The sequence below is a fragment of the Sorex fumeus genome, unplaced genomic scaffold, assembly GCF_029834395.1.
Source record: "Sorex fumeus unplaced genomic scaffold, SorFum_2.1 ptg000072l, whole genome shotgun sequence".
Taxonomy (NCBI): Eukaryota; Metazoa; Chordata; class Mammalia; order Eulipotyphla; family Soricidae; genus Sorex; species Sorex fumeus.
Genome location: NW_026606129.1, coordinates 46,476,882 through 46,502,491, shown reverse-complemented (window position 1 = coordinate 46,502,491; position 25,610 = coordinate 46,476,882). Strand labels below are relative to the sequence as shown.

The window sequence follows — 25,610 nt, the reverse complement described above, 5'->3', positions numbered from 1 at the left end:
CCGGGGGATGTGGGGTGAGCTAGGAGGGGATGGTGGTGGGATGCACAGACTAAGAGAGGCCAACCGGGACTATGGTGGAGGAAACTGACAACGGTGGAGGGTGTGGCACTGGAATGTTTTATGCGTGACCCATACCATGAGTAGGATGGCAAACCATGTTGCCTAAATAATAATTTCCTTTCTTAAAAAAATGGCAGCCAGAGAGAGTACAGGGTTTAAGACCCTTGCGGTGCAAAGGGCTGTCCCCAATTCAATCCCTAGGACTGCATCTGGTCCCCCCAGCACCAGGAGTGATCCCTGAACAGAGCCAGCAGTTAGCCCAGAGCAGTGCTGGGTGTGACCCAAAAACTCTTTTATAAAAGGGCGGCAGGGGTGGGGTGGGGGGGCTGTTGTTGCCACCTGGCTAGAAGTAGAAGTTATAAAAAGAAGATGAGACTGTGCCAGCAACCTAGTAAAAAAAAAAAAAAGTCCTTGCCCTGAGAAGGAGGCGTAACAAAAGGGAGAGGAAGAATGTTTATGGGAGTAGTCACTGCGCTTTGTGCTGTCTTGAGCTTCTCACTTGCACCTCACCACAGCTGTAATGGGGTCCCTCTGGATAAAGACATGAAGGCACGAAGAGAAAAGAACCAAGACTGGGGCGGCACGGCTGGCCAGAGAAGGAAGCCAGCAGCAAGGCGGCAAGGATGAGACAACTGAGCTCTGCTGCCCTCAGCGCCCACACTGCCTGCCTTGCTGCCCCGTCGCTGCTTTGCCAAGCAAGTCCTGAGAACTCTGTCCATCCAGCGAGAGCAGAAGAGGGCATTCCAGAGCATCACGCCAAATGATCCTCAGGAACCAGGTCTGCTCTATTTCTGACAATGCCATAACACCTATGCTCGTCCAGTGGCTCTCACACCAGCGCAGCGTGGGGATCCAGGCAGGCAGCCGCCTTTCCCGGTGGGGGCAATGCGGCCCGGTAAGGACCAGGTGACTAAAGGCGGGACTCTCTCCACCACAGGAGAAAGGAAGCACATGCCTGCTAGCTGCACCAGTGACAAAATAAATACAAAATGAAGTGAGTTCAACAGGAAAGTGGAGGTGCAATCCTCATCTTTTATTTTTTTTCTTTTCAAAAATATGCCTGAGGGGCTGAAGGGATAGTGCAGCAGACAGGGTGCCTGTCTTGCATGCATCAACCCTAGTCCAGTCCCTGACACTGCGTACTGGTCCCCTGAGCCCCTCCAGGTGTGGTCCCCAAACCAAAACAATCAAAACACCTGCTTGATACTGACCAGTCGACAAAGAACTCCAAGTAGCCTTCGTTTGGTTTCTCCAGCTTGGGGGTCCCCATTTCTGCTTTCACTCCCACCAAGATGTCTGTGTGACCCTGTAGAAACAAGCAACAAGGACCTTGACTTGGGCAGGCCACCAGGCGCCCAGCCACCTCCCTCCCTGGGGACTAAGAGGGGCAGAAGTTGAGAGCAGCCCTCCGAGAAGGGGAGGTGAGTGTTGAGATGACTGTTTCTCAGTCCTGTTCCAACCACGGCTGGCTTCTGACCTTGTTTCCATCCTGGGTGCCCTGCCCTGCCAGCTGATCCCTTATGTCATGCAGTGAACACCCTTCCATGCACAAGATTTTTACCTGTGCCCCCCTTGGAACATCCTAAGCCCCCTCCTTTGAAAAGCACTGGTTTACTGCTAGGTGGATCCCTCCATCCCCCAACCCCCTTCAACAGCTTGGATCTCTTCCACATCCCCAGAACACTCCATACTTGAAGAGGCTGGAGAGGCCAGCAAATGGCCCCCTAGGATCTGCCCATCCCTCTCCCAGGCCTGGACTCTGGCCCAGTGTACTCACCAGTTTGACCCTGGCAGACCCACTGGTGTTGGACACCACGTCGGTTTCCACCTCGATGCACCGATAGTCCTCACAGCCACGGCCATCCACGCGGAGGTCTTCCTAAGTGCGACAGCACAATCTGAGGCGCTGGGGTCACGCCAACCACAGACTACTAAACCAATTCACTGCGTGTTTCTCTGGACCAAATTTCCTTTTCTTTAGTGCATCATCCAAAATTCTGTCCTCAAGAGCTAATAACAACAGCACCATTCACCATGAGGAAATGGAGACCGAGGGAAGGAAAGCAACTTGTCGGCGGTGCCAGAGTGAGGGTGACTGAAGCTGCGTTTTCTTTGCAGCTCGGCCCACAGCCAAGACGACAGACCATGAGACAGAACTGGGACACGGCCCCAGCACTGGAAGGAGAGCTGCAACATGCGATTCTGAACTTACCCTGAGAAGCAGGCACTGTCGGGGCTGGGGGTTTCACTGTCTCAGCTGTAGCCAGAGCTCTCATAACTCATCACCCCCACCCAACAAGCTCCTGAAACAACAACTAGTATCTTCTAAAAAAGGGATGATCCAGAACAGTGGAAACACAATGAGGTGTGCAGGGCTTTGTAAACTGTTTTGTGACCTGTTTTTCTGTCCACACCATGTCTACTTGCTACAGAGTGCCGTGCTGTGAGCAGCCCCAAATCTCTACTCTCGGACCCTTTCCAGGAAGGCTATAAAAGGCCCGTCCCTTTCCCCATTTACATCAAGTCAAGACCTAAACAGCTGTAAATCACAGGGAACGAGTGTGCTTCCTCCAACACTACTGCTATTCACCTTGCAACCCAGAGGGGACTCCTTGGGGGTCGTACCTGCCTTCTTTCACTGGCCCCTCTATCTTCCCTGAGCACTTCTTTACTTCGTGACAAGTTGCCCTCAGCACTCACATTTTCCCTGCCCACTGGTGCTGGACACGTCGGTTTCCACTTTGATGCACCAACAGTCCTCACCACCACAGCCACCCATGCCTGCTACCCCAGGCTCTGGCTTCAGTCCTTCCTCCAAGGAGTCCTAGTCCCTTCAACTGAAGAATGACACTTAAAAATTCTGATCCAGGGCTAGAGAGATAGCTCAAAAAGCTGAGGCTATGCTATCCATGCTGGAACCCTGGGTTTGATACTTGACACATGGCCCACTGAGCACCACCAGATGCAGCTCCAACCCACGCCCCATCCCCTGCTCCCAAATACCTACAGAATCTCAGCACTAAGAAGGGGCATTGCTATTCACAGCCGCCACTACACAGCAAATCCAGCTAGAAAACCTGTGCTTGCATACTAACCTGAAATAGACACACCCTTGTTTATTTCTGTATCTATCCTCTTACCTATTAAAAAGCCACCTGTTGGGGTCAGGGCAATAGTACAGTGGGTAGGGTCCTTGCCTTGCATGCGGCCGACCTGGGTTCGATCCCCAGCATCCCATATGGCCCCCCAAGCACTGCCAGGAATAATTCCTGAGTGCCGAGCCAGGAATAACTCCGAGAGCATCACTGGTGTGACCCAAAATGACAAATTAATTAATTAATTAATTAAATTAAATGCAAAAAGCCAGCTGTTGGGGCCACAGAGCTAGTACAGCAGAAAGGGTGCTTGCCTTGCACGCAGCCAGCCTGTGGTTGATTGCTGGTACCTCATATGGTTCCCTGAGGCTGGCAGGAGTGATCCCTAAGTACAGAGCCAGGAATTAATGCTGAACGCAGCTAGAAGTGACTCCCAAACCAAAAATTTTTTTAATTTTTATTTTATTTTTTATAATTTATTTATTTTATTGAATCACTGTGGGAAAAGTTACAAAGCTTTCAGGTTTAGGTCTCGGTCATGCAAATATCAAACACATTTCCCTTTACCAATACTTATTTTTCACCACGAAGAACCCTAATAAACCCCCACCTCCCACCCCTCCCAATGCCTGTGAGGCAGATGAATTCTAGTTAACACTCTATCTGCTTTGACTAGATTCATTGTTTCAATAAAAGATGCACCATTATTTAGAGTTTACCGCCCCCCCCCCCCCAAATCAGACATGCTGAAAAAGCATTGTGAAATGATTTGCTTTCTACAGCTGGGTTCAAGAATTAAATGATGTTGGTTTTGGATTTCTGCTATTTTACTTATTAACCCTGGAAGTATTTCTACTGAAAGTCAGATAATTGAGAGATTGGTTTCTGTGCTCTGGAGTCGTGGCCGTGCCGGAGAGCCGCTCGTGGGGGGCAACTAGTGACCTTGGTAGGGCATGAAGGACGGGCCGGAACGCCCCCCTTCCCATGAGGTTTTAGTCGCCCCAACACCCCCGGCTCATACTTGGCTCTCCACAAGGCTCCCATGCGGCTGCCATCTTTCTTTCCAGAGCAAAAAATTTTAATAACAAATAAGTCAGGTGTTCACATTGCTAAGATTCCAATTTCATACCACAATCTTCCTTTGTCATATGTAACATCTCAGTCAAAAACCTGACTTTCAATTATCTACTACATTTTAATGTATCTGTGTTAATTTTTAGTATAAAGTCATTTCAAATTGTTAATGTTTACCCCTATAAAAAACATATGAACATAGTGTTTGTAAGACGTTCTTTGTCTACTACCCAGTCAAATACCATTTTCCAAGTCTTTCCCTACTTGCCACCCTTGCCCCCCAAATCCTTCAATCCTGTTACTCCGTTCTTGTTTGATTCACCCGGGTTCCAACCTGGAGATCTGCTATTCTGGCTAATCATCAGTCCTTCCTTTGTGGGTATGCGGAACAGTCGAGGCTTCCAGAAATGGTGTGGTCCGAGAAACAGGCCTCTCCCTTCATTCCATTCTCCCCCAACCTACTTTCCACATCTCCCAGCCACCCAAGCAGTGAACCAAGTTCTTTGGTCACTGGTTTGTCTTCCCTGCACTTCCTTTGCACAAGTGAGCAGACATGGGTGTTTTAGATACTGTCCCCTACAGACACTTAAAACACTCGACAATGCCCGTGCAAGAAATCAACCCCATCCACAACAGCACCCAGAGACCCTTCTCATTCTTTAGAAACATTTTTTTTGAGAGTACAGTTTCTCAGAAAAATAAAGCACTCATGGGCCAGAGCGATAGTACAGTGAGTAGGGTGTTTGCCTTGCATGCGGCCGACACCGGTTCAATCCTCAGCATCCCATATGGTACCCCAAGCACCACCAGGAGTGATTCCTGAGTGCAGAGCCAGGAGTAACCCCTGAGCATTGCTGGGTGTGACCCAAAAAGAAAAAAAGAAAGCATTTGTTTTATGAGATTCTCAAAAGGTCAATGTTCCTCAACATGTTTTTAAAAGACAAAACAAAAAAAAAAAACACTGTTTTGAAGTATGTCACTGTCAAAACCTTGTCTTTAAATTGCCACGTTAACTGCATATGTGACTGATTTTTTTTTTAATTTGGAGAAATTAAATGCAGGAAAGCAAAACACTGCCTGTTTCCATTACACAGAACTAACTACTACCATCTGTCGTGTTTGTTTCAGCGCCTTCACACACTCAACTGTTAAAGGTGAGAAAACAAACATCACAGTCAGTAAAAACTCAGGGGTGAGGATATTTGTGGTAGCGGGGCTGAAGGCCCTGTGCTACCCATCCACCCCAGCCCACTCCCTCCTTAGCGGCCATCTCCTCTCCAGCCCAAGAGACGGGAAATCAACAAGCAATGAAAGCGCCTCCCAGCAGAATCCCACAGTGCAGCCCCTCATCACGGAAGGATTCCCATACTGCAACTCGGAGATGCCCTTATCTGCCCTGTTCCCCAGGCATGCCCAGCAGAGAACATCATGGCAAGGATCCCTTCCTCAGCTCCACGTCACTGTTTGGCTTCTTGCCTGAGGCCAAGCTCCTGCCTCACAGGTACGAGAGGGAGAGTGTGTGAAATGGTGTGCCTTGTCATGTCATAATCAGAGTATTTGTGCCATCCAGAGTTCCTAGCTCACAGCTTAGAATGTCCTGGGTGCTCAGCGCAATGGGAGCATCTTCCCCATGACAACTGGCCTCGGTCTTCGGTTTCTGAAATCAATGTGAAGCCAAGAAGGTGAATAGTGTCTTGTCTCTTGTAACAAGCCCCTTTCAACCACTCCAGAACGTAGGATATTTTTAGGTTAAAGATAACTTCCAGAAAGTCCTGGAGGTGGGGAGGGGAAGGGCTCCTGGAAAGCCAACCTTGACTACAGGGCTGGGACATTCTATTTCCCCTTCCACACACACACACACACACCCTTTTTTCCAAGAAGAGAAAAGGGCTGCAGCGTAATTATTCACTAGCCAATGAAGGCTCCACGAGAGCCTCAAAGAAGGAAATCCAGGCCTCCCATAAGAGAAACAGAAAGCTTGCACAGGTCACCATGCTGAGTCCCAAACCCTGTGGGAACAAAAGTTCTTTTTGGGGGAACCCGTTCTTAGGTATTTCTTCATCCAACTGTTGATTTACAGCCTTTAATATCCTTCGAAACTCATAACCTAGTGGGTAAACTGGCTTTCAGAGTCTGTGGGCCACTTGAGTAAGTTAATTGGAAGAGGCAGTTAAAGAACTTCTTTTTCTTCTTTTGCACCACACCAAGCAGTGCTCAGGGGAGCATACAGGATGCCAGAGACTGAACCTGGGTCAGCTGCTTGCAAGGCAAACACCCTACCCACTGTAATATCACTCTGGCCTCCTTGAACTTTTGATACATCACCAGTAAGAAGTAATAACTGGGGCACAATGGGCTTGGGCATATGCTTTTTGCATGTGGGAAGTCTGAGTTCGATTACCAGCACACATGGTTCCCCAAGTACTGAACCAGGAGTAGCCCCCAAGCACTGCCAGTGTGTTGCCCCCACCCCGAACCAAAACAAAAAGCCAAAAGCAGAGGAAAAACCTGGAACTTGAGACTGGCATCTGAAGTAGGAGCAGTCTCTGGATTTAGCCCTACTGTTAGATGAACAGTGACAGAACTGAGCTGAATGGTACCAATCCAGGTGGTATTGGAGTATTTAGAGCAGTGAGGAAAAACACATGCAACTGGTGACATCATTATAAATGATCTCAAAGGTGCTTCTCTAATAGTATAGATTTATAAATGAAAACAGTCACAGCTATATGTGAAAATTAAAGAGAGCTACTTAATGTACACTTACTATATACCAACCTCTGCTGGGAACATGACCAAATCATCACATCTAATCCTCACAGTTACCCTGTAACACAGGCGTTGAAAGATGCTGAAATAACTGATGCTTGTCACACTGCCAGATTTTGAATCCGAGTCAGATCTCTCCTTGTGCCAGTGTCTCCTCAGTGCGTAACGAAGCTCACAAAGGCCTCCCTAAAGAAGGAATTGGCTGGGCTCTCCCAGAGGGCTCCACTGGTGACAAGAACACCTTTTAACACCAGGGAGGCTCCAGGGCCTCCACCTACTGGGTTCAAATATCCCTCACCCTGGAAGATCTCATCACAGACTCTTTGGAGACAATTCATTGGTTCTCAGGTGGAGTTGAAGAAAACTGGGATCTCAAGGATCAGGTGACACAAGATTAAAAATTACAGATTTGGGGGCTGGAGTGATAGCAGAGCGGGTAGAGCGTTTGCCTTGCACGCGGTTGACCTGGGTTCGATTCCCAGCATCCCATATGGTCCCCTGAGCACTGCCAGGAGTAATTCCTTAGTGCAGAGCCAGGAGTAACTCCTGTGCATCGCCCAGTGTGACCCAAAAAGAAAAAAAAAATTACACATTTCCTTCCCAAAATGTGGTATGCTTTTTTTTTCGTTTTTTAAAATAGTTCCAGGGATCAATCCTAGCACCTTATACGTGTAAGACCAATGCTTACAACTGAGTCACATCCCTGGCTAAATTATGCATTAGATATTTTATTATATTTTACTATTTACTCTATATGTTTCTTTTCATAGAAAAAAAAATCGCTAAAAGAATAAAGAACAAACCAAAAAGCCCAAAGTGAGTCCAGGGGATCACTGTACTGGGGAAAAGTTCTTTGTAAATCTAGTTTTCCTCATAAAAGGCTGAGGAAATGTTGCACTAACCTGTTTAGCCTGGCTCAGGGCCTGAAGTCTGCCACACTTTCAACTTGAATGCAGGACTCAGGAGCAAAGGAATTAGTCCATGTGTAAACACTTCAGAAGGGATTGCCTGAACTGCAAGTTCCACTAGAAAAATCAATCGAGTCCACAATAGACAGACAAGGACTTGGCGCGAAGCCCTGCCCTCAGCAGAGGAAAGCGAGAGAAGCATCTCTCCAAGGGAAGGGCTCTGGCTGCCAGGAAGGCTCCAGGAAACTCTCCCCTTGTTCCCCACATCTCCTGAGGGGTTAGGGAGGCATGGAGGGGTGGGTGGGGAGAGGTGAGCCGTGCCATGCCTCTCTGGAACCACCCTCCATCCAGGCTTCAATACTGGCTCTCGCACACCAGTTTTGTGAATTAAAACAGTTCCTCAGTGGCCCTTTCCACTGGGAAAGTGGGAACCCCCTCACCCTTGCAGAGACACGGGAGAATCCCCAAACCATAATGATTGAACGGAAGCCCTGAGCACACTGCGGCCCACAGGGGACCCCCTGTGCTGGGGCACATACTAAAAACAGACAACCGTGGCTCCATTAACCCCGCACAAGAGGTTTCCAGGCTCAAGTGGCCTTGAGGTTACGTGAGTCCCACTGCGTGGCTTTGACTTGTGCAGGAGACCGAGACAAACTGCCTCAGCACCAGAGAGCAAACCCCTCAGTAAGGGAACCCATGAGGACAGGCTCTGCAGGCTGAAGTCAACGATATTCCTAATTTCACCTGCCAAGATCGACTGGATGCCCCATGCTCCTCAGAAAGGTGACTGCTCAAAACCAAGAATCCCAGGGGCTGCTCCAGCTGTGAGAGGGGCTGAAAGGGCCACATCTGAGTGGCTCTGAGAGGGACTGAGATCTGAGACAGCCAAAGAGAACAGCAGATTCCCAGCTCAATCACAGCTGGGCCAGGCGGGGCCTGGGTCTTCCTTTTCCGTGCTGTGCCCCACTCCCACCCCCACCCCCAGCAAACAATCCAGAGTCATCAGCTCTTGGGGCACGAGATGGAGTCTCTCCTTTAGGATCTCACGTCTGAGCTGGAGAACACTTGAGAGAAGAAAGGAGCTGAAGGGGAGCTGACAGGTCAGGATGTGGAGGTGGGCTGGAGAGGCCACTCGAGAGGAAAGGCAAGAGTGGAGGGGTGGTGAGGATTTTACCCTGGCAGAAGGAAGCTGGACAGAAATGGCTAAGGTGAAGGGAAACACCATAGCAGAGAGAACCAAGGGGTCGGCAGGGACCCAAAGACAGGCACTCGGTCACACAGACCATGTGGTCACGGTTCGAGATGCAGAGCCCCAGGACCACCTTGCTCGCCCTTACCACAAACTCCCTTTCTCTCTCTTTTTTTTTCTGGTGTTTCAACTTTCTTTCTTTCTTTTTAATTTTTATTAGTGAAACACCATGAGGTACAGTTGTAGATTTACAAATTTTTGTGCTTGGGTTTCTATTATACAATGATCAAGTACCCATCCCTCCACCAGTGCCCATTTTCCACCACCATGGATCCCAGTATCCCTCCCACACCCATTCCCCCACCCCACCCTGCCTCTGTGGCAGGGCATTCCCTTTTGGTCTCTCTCTCCTTTTGGGTGTTGTGGTCTGCAAAAGAGGTATTGAGTGGCAATCATGTTCAGTCCATAGTCTACCTTCAACTTGTATTTCCCCTCCTGGGAAGATCCTCTAAACACCCTTTATTTGGTGCTGCTCCCTTCTCTATCTGAGCTGCCCTTTCCCCTAGAGTGCCCGGCTGGCCTCTAAGCCATGGAGTAATCCTCCTGGTACTGATCTCGGCTATTCTTGGGTATTAATTAATATTTTGTTACTTTATGTCCCCCAGATGAATGCAATCTTTTTATGTCTATCCCTCTCTTTCTGACTCATTTCGCTTAGCATGATACTTTCCATGTGGTACCACTTGTATGTAAAATTCATGACTTCATCTTTTCTAACAGCTACATAGTACTCCACTGTGTAGATGAACCAAAGTTTCTTTAACCAGTCATCTGTTCTTGGGCACTCCGGTTTTTTCCAGATTCTGGCTATTGTAAAGAGTGCTGCAATGAACAAACAAGTGCAGATGTCACTTCGACTATACATTTTTGCCTCTCTGGGATATATTCCCAGGGGTGGTATTGCTGGGTCAAATGAACTCCCTTTCTCTTGGGGTGACTGAATAATCCCTCGCCTCCCCACCAGAGCCTAAAATCCACAACCATATAACCTGACAAGAGACCTAGGTGGGGGCCTGGGGCCAGTCTCTGGTGATCTCCACAGACCTGCCAAGACTCTGTGAAATTCCCACTCCCAGGCTCCAGGCCCAGGAAATCTGAAGGCCCAAGGCTGGGTCTCTGGACTTTGGGGTGAGAAGAAAACACACATCATAGCTTCACAATCCCCAAGTTACGATGCAGGTTAGGAATGTCTCCTCATGGATAGAGAACACACATATCTAGTCAGCAAAAAAGGATTATCAAGCCCTAGATTCCCCAAATCCTGAAACCTGCCTGCAAATTTTGGAATACTGTAAACAGAGAGGATGCGTGTTCAAGGGAGAACACGGGCTTGAAGAGTGAGCCAGGGTTTCTATTTCTAAAGGAATCTACAACCAATGTGGGAAAAGTACTAGCTATAACGATAATACAGCACTCTATGTTGTATACTCTCTGAAAGCAAAAATGGGGAGGGGGAGTTGGGACTTCCTTCATCCTTCCTGTTTCCCCACAGGCAATCAGAGGAGAAAGGAAAATGAGAAGCCTCAGCCTCAGCCTCTGGACCTCACTCAAGACCGGAACATGACGACGTACACCAGCCACATCATGTCCGGGCTGTGCAGTGAAATTTGGAGTCAAATCACAGCTTCCCAGCACTGACCCAGTGATGCAGAATAAGATACGGGGTGACCTCAGTTCCACCTCTACAGAGATTATAGATGACACAGGACTGCACTCAAGAGTCACTGAGATGAGTAAGACATGATACTTATCCAATACAAATGCAACATCTCAGTCTGCAAACGCTGAGGTTGCTCACTAGAAACCAACCAGACCACACACTGCAGCACTAACTCATCACTCTCTCCATGTGCTCAGACCACCCCCGACTCCGATCCTTCGCCTCCTTTTTTGCCCTGATGTGTGTGTACCATACATGGGGTGGACAGCTGTCAAACTGCATGTCCCCGGACCTCACTTGTCCCTCTTCTGACTTGGTTTGGCCAGTGGAAGGCACCAGTTCAGACAGTACTCTCTCCACACACACACCCCTACGCTGCAGGGCCTTTTCTGACAAGGGCCTCCATCTACCCAAGAACGCAGCTTCTGCGGGGCTACTCTTCTTCCATACTGCTCTAATTCTGTGGCCCCACTTGGCCCATGAGCAGTAGCTACTCACTATGGTTGCTGATTTTTTAGCCCCTCAACATCTTTGTTGGTTCCCCAACAAGCCCTCACTCCACTGCTCAAGACATTGTAAAAGCCTCTGAGGGCTTTTAAATCAGAAGCCTCTGATTTACCACTTTCCACCCACAACAATCCGTTCTGCTTTCTCACCAGCTGCCTTCTCTCATGTGGGCCTCACCTCACAGTGGCCATGTTGGAACCTAATGATTCTGCCCCTTCTTTTCTCTAAATCTAGACCAGGGTTTTGCCCCTTGGAACACGAATCTGGAACTGAACTAGAAGGCAAACACAGAAAGTCATTAAGAAGACACAACAAAGGCATAGAGAGGCAGCGGAAACCAAGCAAGGGAGAGTCTGGAGATTCTTGTGTCTTTGTTTTCCTGGAGAAACACGTGGAATTTTCTAACACGTACTTTCTCCTTGAGTCAGTCTGTGTGGTTGTCAATTATTGGTTGGTTGAAGTGAATCCTCAACATACATGACATGGGCAAATTTAAATGCTTTACCACTGGGGAAAAAAAAAAGGACGAAATATCCTGAAACAGAAAAGAAATCCACAGCTGAAAAGGGATGCCAGAAACTGAAATTGACCATACTGGAAGCTGAAATTGACCATAATGGGACAGAGGTGAGAAATAAGTAGAGGATTTATCACAGTATTGCTTAAAAGATGCGATGCCGGTACATGAGTTCCTAGAGATCCCATGGTGGGTTCATTTACCTGCATTCTAAGCTTTACTCGGATGGTATCAATTCTATTGGGGATGGAAGTCCCTACTTGGCAGTGCTGGAGATCACTCCCAAAGGACCATGTAGTGCCAGGAGTTAAACTGTTCGCTCCAGCATGCAAAGCACTCTAGCCTTTTGAGACATCACTGTGACTCCTGTTCCACTTTTTAAATATAGTATATATGTAGCCAATCGATGAAAGTCCTATGAAGAGATTTACTTAAAGCCAGTAACTCTGTATGACTCTATGATACACAAAACTTACAACTGTGTCCATAATATATCCATAGTAGTAATGAGGAGGTTAAATTTAAAAATAAAAACCCAGGGGCTGGATAGTACAGGGGTTAAGGCACTTGCCTTTACACGCAGCCACCCCAGTTCAATCCCTGCATAAGTGCCCCCCCAATCTCCCCCAGTACTGCCAGCAATGATCCCTGAGCAATGTCAGACTGCCTTGACCCCTGACCCCCAGGTATAGCCCAAATATACCCTCCCCAGAAAGATCCACAGGGGCTAAGGGCTAAATGCAGATACTGGAGCTGCCCCTGCGACCTTAGTTCTCCAGGGCTAGAGTGATAGCACAGCAGGTAGGGCGTTTGCCTTGCATGTGGCCAACACGGATTTGATTCCTCTGTCCTCTCGGAGAGCCTGGCAAGGTATCAAGAGTATCTTGCCTGCACAGCAGAGCCTGGCAAGCTCCCTGTGGCATATTTGATATGCCAAAAACAGTAACAAGTTTCACAATGGAGATGTTACTGGTGCCTGCTAGAGCAAATCGATGAACAATGGAAGGGCAGTGTTACAGTGTTAAGATCCCTAGAACCAAGTTTCTGGTCACCAAGGCAGTCTGACATTGCACCCCTGTGGCTGGCTCTGTATTTCCACTCCATGAGGGTTTGAGAACTTCCCAGCCCTTTTTACTTATTGGAAAAGTTTAAACCTACTTAACTCCTGGTCATGCTGTGAAGTCAATTTCAATACCATTTCCTTTGGGAAGCTTCCCTGCTCTCCCCGGTCTAACTAGATAAGCTCTCTGTTCTTCTGTCACAGCTTTCAATTCCATTTTATTTATAAACACAGGAACAGTGCTGTAATTTCTGCCTCTTCCTTGAAGCACAGGAGCTGTATAAGGAGAGGTTCCTCCCCAGTCCTTGCTTCTAGCTCAGACCTAGGTTGAACTAATGAACATTATGTCCTGGTGACTTTCAAAATTGGCACCAAGGGAGCAATACAGGGAAGTGTTCTGAGTTCCTTAGATCTCTACAAACTATTCCATTCCCTTGCTATCTGCTATTCCTTCATTTCATTCATCTTTAAAACTATGCGGCATGGAAAGGAGAGGGGCGCCAGAAACTGAACCAGACTAGACCAGAGATAGAAAGTAAAAAATGCATATGTTATTAACTAGCCTTGCAAGGGCAAAAACAGGGTTCTCGAGCAGGCTTTGCAGATACAGACGTTTGGGTCAGGCCTCACCCTGGGGAAGCTTACGAGACAAGGAGGCCCCACTGGCTTTCCCTGGGAGCTCGTTACCAAAAACCAACGTTCTTCCACTCCGGGACGCGGCCCAAACCCCAGAGACTGCAAGCTCCGCGCAGGTGCAAAAGGTGACACTCAGGCACGGGAGCTGCCCCCTTAGGACCTTAGTTCTGCAGGGGCAACAGGGGACGACAGCAGGGACCCCCTTCCGGCGGCAGGGCTGCTCTGAAAACACCGTTCCCCTTTGCGCGAGTCCTTATTCCCAAAGCACCTTTCCCTTTGGGTGTCTCCCCGACCGCGAGGTCCACGCGGAGACCCCCCACCCCGGGGCCTGCCCACCCCCCACTCTCCCCGGGCTCGCAGGCCCCAGAGACGGCAAGTGCCAAGAGGGTCCGCCACGGATGTCAGCCGCGCGGTTCTCCAAACGCCCGCGCGTCGTCGGCCGGCTCCGGGCTCCCAGAGCGGCTCCAGGCCGGCGTCCAGCCAGGCCCGCCGACCTCACCGCCCGAGCCAGCTACCTGGACGCCGTGCACGATGTACACCTTCTCCGCCTCGCTCAGCGCCACCGACGCCATGCTGCCCGCCGGCCCCGTGCGCGCGCCACGTCATCCGCGCGCGCCGGCCCCGCGCGCGCGCGCGCGTCATCGGGCCGCGCCGCTGCCGCTCCTGCAGCCGCGGCCGCTGCCAGTGCCGCGAGCTCCATGGGCTTCTCCTGGGCGCCGCCGCGTGTCTGGCCGAGTCCAGGGAGCCGCGGCGCCTCGTGTCCGGGAGCCATCGCTGCAGCCCGAGTGTCCGTGCCAGGTCGGGGGCTGCAGGGCCCGGCCAGGGCAGCGGGCGCAGGAGCCCCACCGGGGGCCTGGGACTGGGGAATTGCCTCCGGCTTCATGGTCAGTTGGAAGAAGGGGGAACTGAGGTTGGGTGGGCGAGGCGCGGGGGGGAAGTGGGAGGCGCCCGGCCGGCCGCGCGGCGGCCGCTGGAGGTGCATGGAGCACTTTGCCGGGAGTTGCTGGTAGCCGATCGTGTGCGTGTGCATGTGTCAGAGAGAGAGAAGCGACCCTCCCGTGAGGGGAGGCGGACGTCGTGATTGGCCTCGGGGTGGGGGTGCTGGTCCCGGCTCCACCGCCCGCCCGCCCGCCCCCCTTCCTTGTCTCTCTTCTCTCCAGGCTGGTTGCAGGGAGGCGGCCACGGAGCAGTCGGCAGGTCGTTCCCGGTGGGCAGTGTCCGGGCCGGGAGGCAGGGGCGTCTCGTCCCCCGGCGTCCTCGTGCCCCCCACCCCCCTCCCACCACTGCGCTTCCACCCAATAGATATCCTCAGTCCACTCGTGCTCCCGATGGACTGGCCGATCGCCGACCCCGGGTGCCTGAAAGAGCCCCGAGCCCCGAGTGGTCTTGGGAACATTGTCCCGAAGATAGTAAGGCAGGGCAGGCTTAGTAACCCGGCGCTTCCCGGGGTGGCCAGAAGCACCGGTTTTATGGGGGGGGGGGGGGGGCGGGGGGAACCTGCTGGGGAGTGTGGACAGCTGCGTGGTGCGGGGACGCGGAAGGGGGCACCCGCGCCAGATGCTTAGTGGTCGAGTCAGAGTATGGACCTGGGCTATCCAGAGAGAATACCTGCAAGGTGAACAAGGGGTCACTGAAGGAGCCCATTAAGGCGGGGCACTCGGGGAGTGGTAGAGGTTTTAAAGGGGCCACGTGGATAAATAGAGAAAAAGTGAACCCTAAGCTGGCAAAGCAAAGGAGGACGGGGCTCAGCTCGCTTTTGCGAATACCTGGTTGTTGAGGAACCTTCTGGTTCTCAAAAGTGAAAGTAACCCTTGACAGCTCACAGCTTCTCAGATAATAGCCTCCACAGACTGAAGTGAATACTCTCATCTACTGGGTACCCGCTCTAAATGGGCTTTGTACTAACTTGGGAACGCTATGACAAGTAACACCCAACTCTGTCCAGAGAAACTTCCTGGACTGTTAGCCCTAAAGCATGGTGGATAAGAATAGTGCCCGCCATTTATGGGGTGGCACCCTTGGGCACAGTGGGATGGGAAATGGATCAGAGATGGGTAAAGAAAGTAGACCAGGCCCTGTTATTTTTGTTTGTTTGGTGCTCAGGGCTTACTTCTGCACTCAGGGAAAGGGGCTATGGACTCTGGTGCTAGGGATGGTGCTTGGGATAGCCCTGTTGCCCATTGTACTATGTCTCTGGCCCCCAGCCTGAATTTTTTAGCAATAAACTGCTCAGCTCAAGAATAGATGCCCACTTCTTAGTAGACTGGACTTTGTTTATTGTGTCCCTTCTAGGGTTGTTCCTACAGGGAAGATACTTGCAGGCTTGAACTTCGCCCTCCAGGGAAACTAGGAGAGAGAGGAAGCCAAGGAGTTCCTCCCTCGTGAAAAAGCAGAGGTGCCCGGCCATTTGCAGCACATAAATGCCTTTGTGTGTGGTGGACTGCTAGCATTAGAAATGGTGTTTGTATTAGCAGTTGCTCTGAAAGGAGCAGTCCTAGGCATGGAATATTAGAGACTAGGATTTCTAAGGGATTTTAAACATGGCAGCAAGTTGATTCATTTAAAAAAAGAAAAAAAATACAGGAGTGGCCAGAACTATAGTACAGGAGGTAGGGCGCTTGCCTTGCACACAGCAGAGCCAGGTTCAATCCTCAGCACCCCATATGGCTCCCCAACCCCACCAGGAGTGACCCAAGAGCACAAAGCCAGGAGTAAGTTCCAAGTACTATTGAGTGTGGCCCAAAGAGAAGAAAAGAGAGAAAAAGACAAGAAAAATACTATATGGAATTATCAATAGGTCTTTAAAATGTAGAGCATATATTTAAACCATTCCTCTGCCTTGCTGGAGAAGAGTTGGTGGTATTTGCTAAATAATAATGTGAACAATATGTGCCTTGTTGGTTAAGTAGGTCTGAGAGTTGACGCAGTAAAGTCTTCATTTAAAATTCTCCTAAAACAATGACACCTTCACTAGTTGTCACTCTTCAGTGCTGCCAGAATATCTTGATCACATTTCTTTGGCTAAAACCTTGGACATCATTAAAACCCATAAATTCAGTATTTCTTTTTGGGTCTTTTGGAGCATATTGAAGAGTTATAACAGCCAGAAAATGGAGAGCTCAATGGCCATTTTTTCTGCTAAGGCCAACTTCTTTTCTATCACTCTCAGTTTTCACTGGGGGCATTCTGTTTCGTAGGTCTGTCCATTCTAAATCTCTGCATTCTATTTATTATATTTAGCTCTCAGTGATGTCATGTTTATGTTCCAAGTTCTGTTGTAAACCCGGTCCTGCACACAGTTACTGAATCTATCTTCTCAACAACCCTATGAGGCCTTTTACACATTGGGAAACTGAGGTACAAAGGTGCTAATTGTCATCAGCTGGGTCATAGGTCATATGTCTAATCACTGGCAGAGTCAGGACTTGAGACCAGGCTAAGTTCCCCCTGCCCTGCAATCCTAACCATATCCTTCAGTACACACACGCACACACACACACACACACACACACACACTCACACTAGCTCCGTTTCATTAACTGGAGTATTTGTGGAGGAAGTGAAAGAGACACAAACGCACACCTCCATTTCATTGTTGACAGCCCTAGTAGTTTATACCACAAAACAAGGAGTTTGTTCAAGCCTGTGCTTGTACATCCCTTGAGTCCTTTTTCTAGACTGCTTCAGCTTTCCCATCACAACCCCTTTTCGCTCAAAAAATGCAACCGGGGCTAGAGCTGGCCAGAAACACCTGGCATTTGCGACGTGTTTGATTTTTGAATTTATTTTTGGTCTGTGCACCTTCAGAAACCTTTTACCATTGCCAAATTCTTTACCACCCGCACTTTCAGATGTGTGGCCCATATGGGGTTGCTACCCGTAGTGAAAGAAGCTGGGATCTGGAGCAACGGGGAGCATGGCCCTGCCGAGAAGTTCCCACATCTGTTTCTGCCCATCTTTTCAGATCAGGGGAATGGTTGCCTACAGGCCAAGTAGAACTTAACACGGTAGCTGAGGAAAGCTTTCAACAGCAGAGGAAACCAGTGGTTATGGCGCAGAAACCCAGATTCCAGCCTTACACCCAGAGTAAACATCTAGAAGCTCTTCGAACTGTTCGCGCACTTGTGTGCCTCTGCATTCTGGGGGGCCTGAACTAGTGGGCCTGTTCTGGGCCCTTCTGGTGGGCTCAAAGAGGTAAGAAACAAAACTTAGGCCTGCCTGAAAGGAATTAAGGATTTATGATAGTTGGGAAGCCTGGGGAACTTGAACTAGTGCCTGAACAAGACATAAAATAAACTACTCAATTAAGGCATGTGATTAACCAAAAGGCTGGCTATCATGGTACTAATTGTGCAGGCCAGACATCAAGGGCAAGAGGCAAAAAAGCAGCAGCTTGCCAAGAGCAGTAACAATGGCATTAGGGCTGCATCAAGCTGTCCCACCTTGCCTTGGTTAATTACAGCAATAAAAACTGCTTATGGAAGAGCTGCAGGGCAGTGTTGGGTGCTGAAGGTGCTGAGACCTCTAAGAAGCCCAGCAGGGAGACTTTTAATCCCTGTTAGTTGTGGAGGCATAATTGTAGGTCTTTTTTTTTTTTTGTCCTTTCACAGCACCTGAGAAAAGCAAAAGTGAGCGGTGTGTTCTCAATAGATATGGTTCTTTTATTACTGTGCATTTGTCTTGGCTGTACCTTGGCCTAAAAATTATTCTGTGGGGCCAGGGATATGACTCCAAGGGGTGGTATACATGTTTGGCATATGTGAGATCCCAGGTTTCATCCCTCACCATACCTGGTCTCCTGAGAATCACCAGGTTCGACCCTGGCAGCCCATGAGCCCCAGAGGGTATGGCCCTGGACATCCCAACACCTCCAGGCTCAAGTACTGAACTGTCAGGCCCAGTCCATCAGCTTAATATAGCCAAGGGTGGCCACCCACCCCAACCCTCACTGCTGGGGTTGGCCCCCCAACACCCCCTGTAAAAACGAAAGAAATGAGTAAATAAGCTGCCAGTCTGACCAGCACTCTCTGCCTGTTCTAAAAGCCTTAACTCAGATCATGGTGTTGAAAATGTGCTGGGAATACCCAGGTAAAACTTCATGTGTTTTGCATTCTGAGCAAGGGTCCACTTGCTGCTCCTACTCAGGAAGGGTTTCATGTGTGTTGTATTCTGAGCATGGGGCAGGATTCTTCCTGTGTCTCTCATTCGGCCTTGTGTGACAGAATGAGGTCATGTGTCCTGATTAGCCAATCTAGGAGTATTTAAACCCACACCCTCAGTAGCCATGGAAAGGAACTGATCTGAAAGAGGAAGGGAGGAGTAGGGGTCTGGAAAGAGGCCCAAGCCCTGCCGCTTCTTGGTTCTTGCCGGTTTTGCATTTTTCCATCTTCCTCCTCCTTGGAAGCAGATTTCCAGAGGCCCATGGCCAGGTCATACCTGATTCTCATCTGTGAAGTGAGAAGCTTGTGGATGTGGAACCCACTCAGCAGAGTCCTCCACCAGGAAATGTTAGGGCCTCTGACTGTGACCTGATGATACTTGGAGGCTTAGCAAGTGTGACTCTGGCTTTTCTGGGCCTCACGATTATCGATTATCTCCTGGTCAGGGTATTATCTCCTGGACACGGTCCATGGGAATAGGGAAAGGAATGCCATCAGGAGGGACCCATTTCTTGCCTTGGGGAAATGAGTCTGGCAGTAGAAAGGTGACTTAATGGACTGAATCATCTGCTTTGCGTGCAGGAGGCCTGAACCCTAGCCCTCCCCTCTGCCTTGGCCTCCCCATGCCACAGGGTTCCCTGAGCTCCACCAGGGGCACCCCTAAGCCTTGAGCCAGGATGAGTCCTTGAGCATTGCTGGTATGGTCTAAAAAACAAAGCAAAACAAGAAGAAACTTTAATCTGGTGGGACACATATAGTTCCGGCCACTGTTCAAAGTTTTGACTGGAGAGGTGTGTTTCTAAACCCAGAAACGGTGGCAGGAAATCTCGAAAGACAGGTTGTTAGAAAAATTTATGATTTGTGATGGAAAGACTCTTATTCCAAAGAGTTCGGCTTTGCCACTAACTTGCTTTGTGACTTGGAGCAAAACCTCTCTCCAAGCCTCTTTTTACGCCCAGAATAGACTATAAAATATACCAATACAGTACACAAACTTTGCATTTTTTTTAATAAGGGACTGAGGGGAGTCACATCCAGCAATTCTCAGACTTTTTTGCCTTGCTTAGTGCTCAGGGGTCACTCCCAATGAGACTCGGGGAACCATATGGGTTCCAGGATCGAACTGGGGCCTGTGCATATAAGGCAAGTCCTCTGCCCTCTGTACTTTCTCTCCAGTTCCATACAGTGCACAGATTTTTAAACATTAAGAATGGCTTTTTTGGGGCCAGAGAGACAGTACAGTGGGTAGGGCATTTATCTTGCATATGCATGACCCAGTTTGATCGTGGAACTCCCATACGGCCCCCTGAGCATTGCTGAGTGTGGCCCAAAAACAAAAAAAGAAGGATATGTTTAATTTTAGATTTAAAAACTCTTTTTTTGCCCTTTGTAATATTTTATGTATTTTGAACATGTGTTTTTTTTCAGAAGGAAATGGTAATCACATTCCATACTTGATTGAAAAAAAGCTCAAAAAAGTTGTTATCTGTTATGGATGAATTTCTTTTTGAATTATTAACAAAGAAAAGGCAAAGAATATTAAGGGCTTCTTCTAGTTAAAAAAAAAGTATATGTGTATATATACAATCCAAGAAATTAACAAGGAAAATAATGAATTTGTTCCTAAGAATAGACCAGTCATAATCCCAGCCCTGTACGAGACCCTAGTAGTGAGCTCCGTCTTCGCTCTTGCTGTGTAGATGAGGAAGGAGAGGCCCGGGGAAGGTCTCCTGCATATAGAGACCTGTGTGATGAGCAGGACAGAACTAGAATCCTGACCTCCTGACTTCAAGGCCTCCATTAGGTATGAGCTGGCCACCCCACCCCCAGCCCTCACCGCCACCTCGAGCCCTCCAGCAAATGTCAGAGGGCCACTCCCTGGACACAGGGTTGGAGGCTTGTGGCCTCAGTCCCTCTTGGGGCTTTGCTCTGGCATTTCCTCGTACAACGTCTGGGAGAAATGAGATTGGCAGAGACCTGGTTCCTTTCTTGGAACCTGGTGTGGTAGTAGTAACAACTTTCCCCTGGCCCTTTCAGATCCCTCTAAGCATTTTTGCTTTTAGTCCCTACCAATTAGCCAGGCTCTTGCCTGGATGATGTCACCATGGCTGCATGTCTGCACATGGTACAATGCGGGGCTGGAAACCACATCAGCCCTCCCAGGGTGGGGGCCTTCGTGGGGCTTATGCTCAGCCTAGTATGGAGGGATTTTTTTTCTCAGGAAGAGCAGAACTGGGGTTTGGACCCCATAAGAAGTGTTCTCCAGCATACACAGATTTATTTTTTTAATTTTTATTAGTGAAACACCATGAGGTACAGTTATAGACTTACAGATTTTTGTGCTTGGGTTTCAGTTATACAATGAGCGAGTACCCATCCCTCCATCAGTGCCCATTCTCCACCACCAATGATTCCAGTATCCCTCCCACTCCCCAAGCTCCCATCTCACCCTGCCTCTGTGGCAGGGCATTCCCTTTTGTTCTCTCTCTCCTTTTGGGTACTGTGGTTTGCAAAAGAGGCACTGAGTGGCAATCATGTTTGGTCTATAGTCTACTTTCAGCACGCATCTCCCATCCTGGGAGGATCCTCCCAACACCCTTTATTTGGTGCTCCCTTCTGTGTCTGAGCTGCCTTTTCCCCTAGCATGTGTGGCTGGCCTCCAAGCCATGGAGTGAACTTCCTGGTACTTTATCTCGGCCACTCCTGGGTGTTAGTCTCCTATTTTGTTACTTTATGTTCCCCAGATGAATGCAATCTTTCTATGTCTGTCCCTCTCTTTCCAACTCATTTCACTTAGCATGATACTTTCCATGTAGTACCACATGTATGTAAATTTCATGACTTCATCTTTTCTAACAGCTACATAGTACTCCATTGTGTAGATGTACCAAAGTTTCTTTAACCAGTCATCCAGAAGCAGATTTTAGTGCTCCCGTCTTAGGGTACCTCTCCTGACTGACACTTCACAGCTCTCCTGCTCCCACATTTAAGGCAGGATCTGTCTCCTGAATGCTGCTGCCATTCCGCCAGGGTACCTCTCATTGCAAAATGTGGCAGTTTCCTCCTGTAAACCCCCGCTGCATGGGGCCTACATGGTAGGCCCATCTCCACAGAACCATGTATGAGCAAGAGAGAAACCATAAGTGACCCACAGTCATGGATGGAAATTAGGTTTTCTCATTAACAGGCAAGTGTAATGATTGTGGTAAATATTACATGATTCACCCACAGCAGAAGTGAAGCGAACAGTGAAAGTGCACTTTGAGGTAAAGAGGAGGCTTCAGACTGCATCCCGTGCCCGCTGCTTCCCAGCGGGGTGAATTTGGGCAAATCTCGGCATGCCTCAGTTTCCTAAAAGAAGCAGGGAGAGCCAAGAAGCAGGTCTCAGCCTATAAGACCAGGCAGTTTTGAGACCCCAGTCAGGATGGGATCTTTCTCGGGGACTGCACCTGGCGCACAGTGATTCCAGGGGAGTTGGAGAAGAGTCAGAAGCTCACTCTGTTGTCAGCGTGCCCCACCCCAGTGGACCAGAGACCCGTTCGTGTCCCCCTCTCCCCCCAAAATCACAGCAGACAAAAGAAACAGTACAGGGGTTGAGATGTTTCCTTTGCATGTGACTGCCCTAGCTCGATCCCTGTCACCTTATACAGTCCCTGAGCACCGCCAGGTTTGTTTTGTCCTTGCCGTGTGTCCCCATTCCGTACCCCCCACACCCCTTAAGATCACACATTTCCATCTGGTGCGTTCCACAGAGGAGACTCACGATGCGTGAACAGCTATGAATTGGGTAATGAGATCAGTTATGAGTTGGGTAATAAGACTGGTAACGTTGCCTATGTAAAGATTTTTCCGCAGGGTGGAAGCCTTCTTGGAATGAATCATTTATGCAGGGTGACAGTGGCACGAACAAGTGGTGGGTCCCAGCCCTAAGCCCCAGAAGTCACCACCGCTGAACTCTTTATGGAAGATCCCCCACAGACTCCTGGAACTTGTTTTCTACACACTGACCTTGACCACTTTGATAGAGCAGCTACAGGGAACAACAGGGACAGGAACAGGAACAGCTTGTCCCTCCTTGTCTTTCCCAGTGTTTTTGTAGGCACAGAGGTGTGAAGTAGCTGTACTGCTCCTTTAAGGAGAGGATTGCTGGAAGCAGAACAGTTCCTGGAAGAAAGAAGGGCATTTTTCTTCATTCCTTAAAGAATGACTGTTGTGGTGCCTGAGAATAGAGAGGGGGGAGCTGTATAAGGTGTTTGCCCCGAGTGCTCCCCTGAGCACTACTGGGTGTGGCTCTAAAACAAATAATGGGTACTACAAGCTCCCAGGAGCCTAGTGGGAAGAAAGTTTGCTTTGATTCATTTCTGGGTTTTACACAGTCACAGCCTAGAGGATTATCCACCTGCCCCTCTCCCCCCACCCCATGAGACCTGAGCTTTAGTTAAGGGACTTCTCAGATCCATCAAATGGGAGAAGGTCATTCATTCCTTCTTTCCCCATCTGTCACAGAAGTCCTCCCGCCCAGCTTGAAAGTATCCATGGCACAGGTCAGGTTTAGAGTCTGTGCTTCTCCCCTGCCTCCCTTTGCGTGATCCAAGGAGTTCTGTCCCAGACCCCCAACCTCGGTCTCCTTCCTCCATGGAGGTATGGGTAAAGAAAGCCTCGGTGTTGCGTGCCTAGTGGATGAAAAGAAGACGGGCCTCCAGTCACGTTCTGCTTGTCCCCATGCCTACAGTCAGTGGCTCTGCTTATTTTGTCTAGAACTTGAGTTTTACAAAATATCTCCCAGTGGAGGGTCAGAAAAATAGTACAGGGGTTAGGGTGTTTGCCTTGCATGTGGCCAACCCAGCTTCGATCCCTGGCATCCCACATGGTACCCCCAAGCACTGCCAGAAATAATTTCTGAGTGCAGGGCTAGGAGGAACCCCTGAGCACCACCGGGTGTGACCCAAAAGGCAAAAATAAATAAATAAATAAATAAATACAATCTTTAGTGGGTTTCAACTCTCTCCTCTGTGAAACAGAGGAGTGTGACAGAAATCTGTGTGGTGGTCTTAAAGTTCCTACCAGCTCTAGAATTCTGACTTAATAATTGTGTTGGTGTGGGGGAATAGGGGGCATACTAAATGGTGCTTGGTGATGGGATAGGGGTCACTCCCAGGGGTGTTCTGGAGGCCTTGCTGTGTAGTATAGGGAGAAGACAGTGATTTTTTTCTCCTACCAGTCAAAACATATGTGGTAATGTTGCAAAGTTGCCTCACCGATTCTTTACTGCACCAGCTCAGGAAGTATAAAGGGAGAAAGTAGCATATGTTAGCCCAAACAAACTGTTCGTTTTGCCAGTTCCCAGCATATGTGACATATATTAGGTCACTCTGTAAGTGGTATGTTTTTTAAATAGATCTAGAAATCCAGGCACTGGTGAACTAGCCCGTTGTGTGTCATACAATGGGAGTTGCAGTGAGTGGAGGAACTGTGTTAGCCTCCATGAGCTGTCCAAATCGCAAACTTTGTTTCTGAAATAAAGACCCATTGTTGGGAGTCTGAGTGTGTACATGAGTGGATTTTATAAGAAGGTCTCCAGTAATAAAGCAAGCTTATTTAGTTGCCTGGCCAATTCCTGGTTTCTTCAGTAAACTTAAATGGATATAGGATTTGTTGTTGGGGGGAGGGGGCATGATATTTTGGGATTTTGTTGTTGTTGTTGTTGTTTATTTACTTATTTGTTTATTTTTTTAGTTTGAGTCTGCTAGTGAGTGTGCTAGAGACCAGGGCTTGTGGAGGGGCCCTCAGAGGAGGCCAACAGGCTCTGCCTGTCTGAGCACCTTGGCTGGTGGGTGGTGCCCTGAGATAAGGCTTCTTGCCTTTGGGCCGCACCCTTTCTCTCTGGAAAAAGTTTTAATGACTCATTCTGGTTTGTTTGGTTGTTGGTTTTGTTTTCCCCCCCCCCCCCAAACATTTAAAATGCAGTGATTCATGGTTCTTCCTTCTTGTCTAAAACAATCTTCTGAAAGTATAAAATTTACAAATCCTGAGCTGCAGAGATAGTCCAGGAGTTTAAGGTACTTGCCATGTACACAGAGAACCTGGTTTTGTTCCCTGTCTTTGCCTAAGGTCCCCCTGAGCACTGTCTGGGGTGATCTCTGAGCACAGAGACCAAGAGTAATACTAGGCATCGACCCTCTCCCCCACCCCCACACAAAAATGCAGTTGGTTTTTAGATCCTTACACAAATTAACAGAATTATAGCTTGGATAAATTAATCTTGTACTTGTTTAGATTCATTTCTAAAGTTTCCAGGCAGGGTCCATTTATTCATCTCTGAAATAACAAGACTGGGTCATGACTACTTTTTGCTGTCTATCTTTCAAACTGATATGTGAGACTTTCAAATAGTGACAAATAGCATATTCTTAGACAGTAGGATTTAAACCACAGAAGGTCATCACTGTGTTTATTACCAGAGGAGATGCTTCCTCCTTCCCATGGCCCTTGTAAGTGATTGCTTAAGGGTAGACTGAATTTTTAAAATTTGGCTAAGTATCAGTCTGCTAGTAAAACTCAGGAATTTTAGGGTGAATTGGCAATATCAGACCAGCCCCCTGATATTAATCTAACAAACTAGCTTGGTTAAAATTTTAATCACCTGCACCTTAGTTTGGCCTGTTACAAGCCTCCTGCTTAAAGTTTCAACTACCTTGCATTCTGCACAAAAGCTAACAAAATTAAAATTCTCCTCTACAGTTCTTAGTACTAGGGGCTGAGGAAATTCAGTCCTTTTGTTTGTTTTTATTTGTTTGGATGATCATTATCTCTCGGCCATGTGGAAAATAATTACACTAATTTTGAGTTTGTTAAACAGGTCTATAAACAAGACTTCAAATAGACCTTAATCATTGCCCTTTTATTTATTAAT

General features: G+C 48.6%; 2 protein-coding genes across 3 annotated transcripts in view; one reads left to right on the top strand and one right to left on the bottom strand.

Annotated features, from left to right (window-relative positions):
• The window catches only part of EXOSC7 (exosome component 7), a 32,214-nt gene extending 18,063 nt beyond the window's left edge, over nucleotides 1-14,151 (bottom strand). Inside the window, exons 1-3 of the mRNA XM_056129526.1 lie at nucleotides 14,054-14,151; nucleotides 1,838-1,939; nucleotides 1,272-1,366 (exon numbers count right to left, since the gene is read on the bottom strand). Of these exons, the coding sequence (XP_055985501.1) occupies nucleotides 1,272-1,366; nucleotides 1,838-1,939; nucleotides 14,054-14,110 (254 nt within the window). The 5' untranslated portion in view covers nucleotides 14,111-14,151. The remainder of the gene's footprint in view (nucleotides 1-1,271; nucleotides 1,367-1,837; nucleotides 1,940-14,053) is intronic.
• A 37-nt stretch (nucleotides 14,152-14,188) lies between these two features.
• The window catches only part of ZDHHC3 (zinc finger DHHC-type palmitoyltransferase 3), a 49,772-nt gene continuing 38,350 nt past the window's right edge, over nucleotides 14,189-25,610 (top strand). For both annotated transcript variants that reach the window (XM_056129313.1, XM_056129314.1), the window contains exon 1: nucleotides 14,189-14,422. The gene's annotated coding sequence lies outside the window, so the exon portion shown is untranslated. The remainder of the gene's footprint in view (nucleotides 14,423-25,610) is intronic.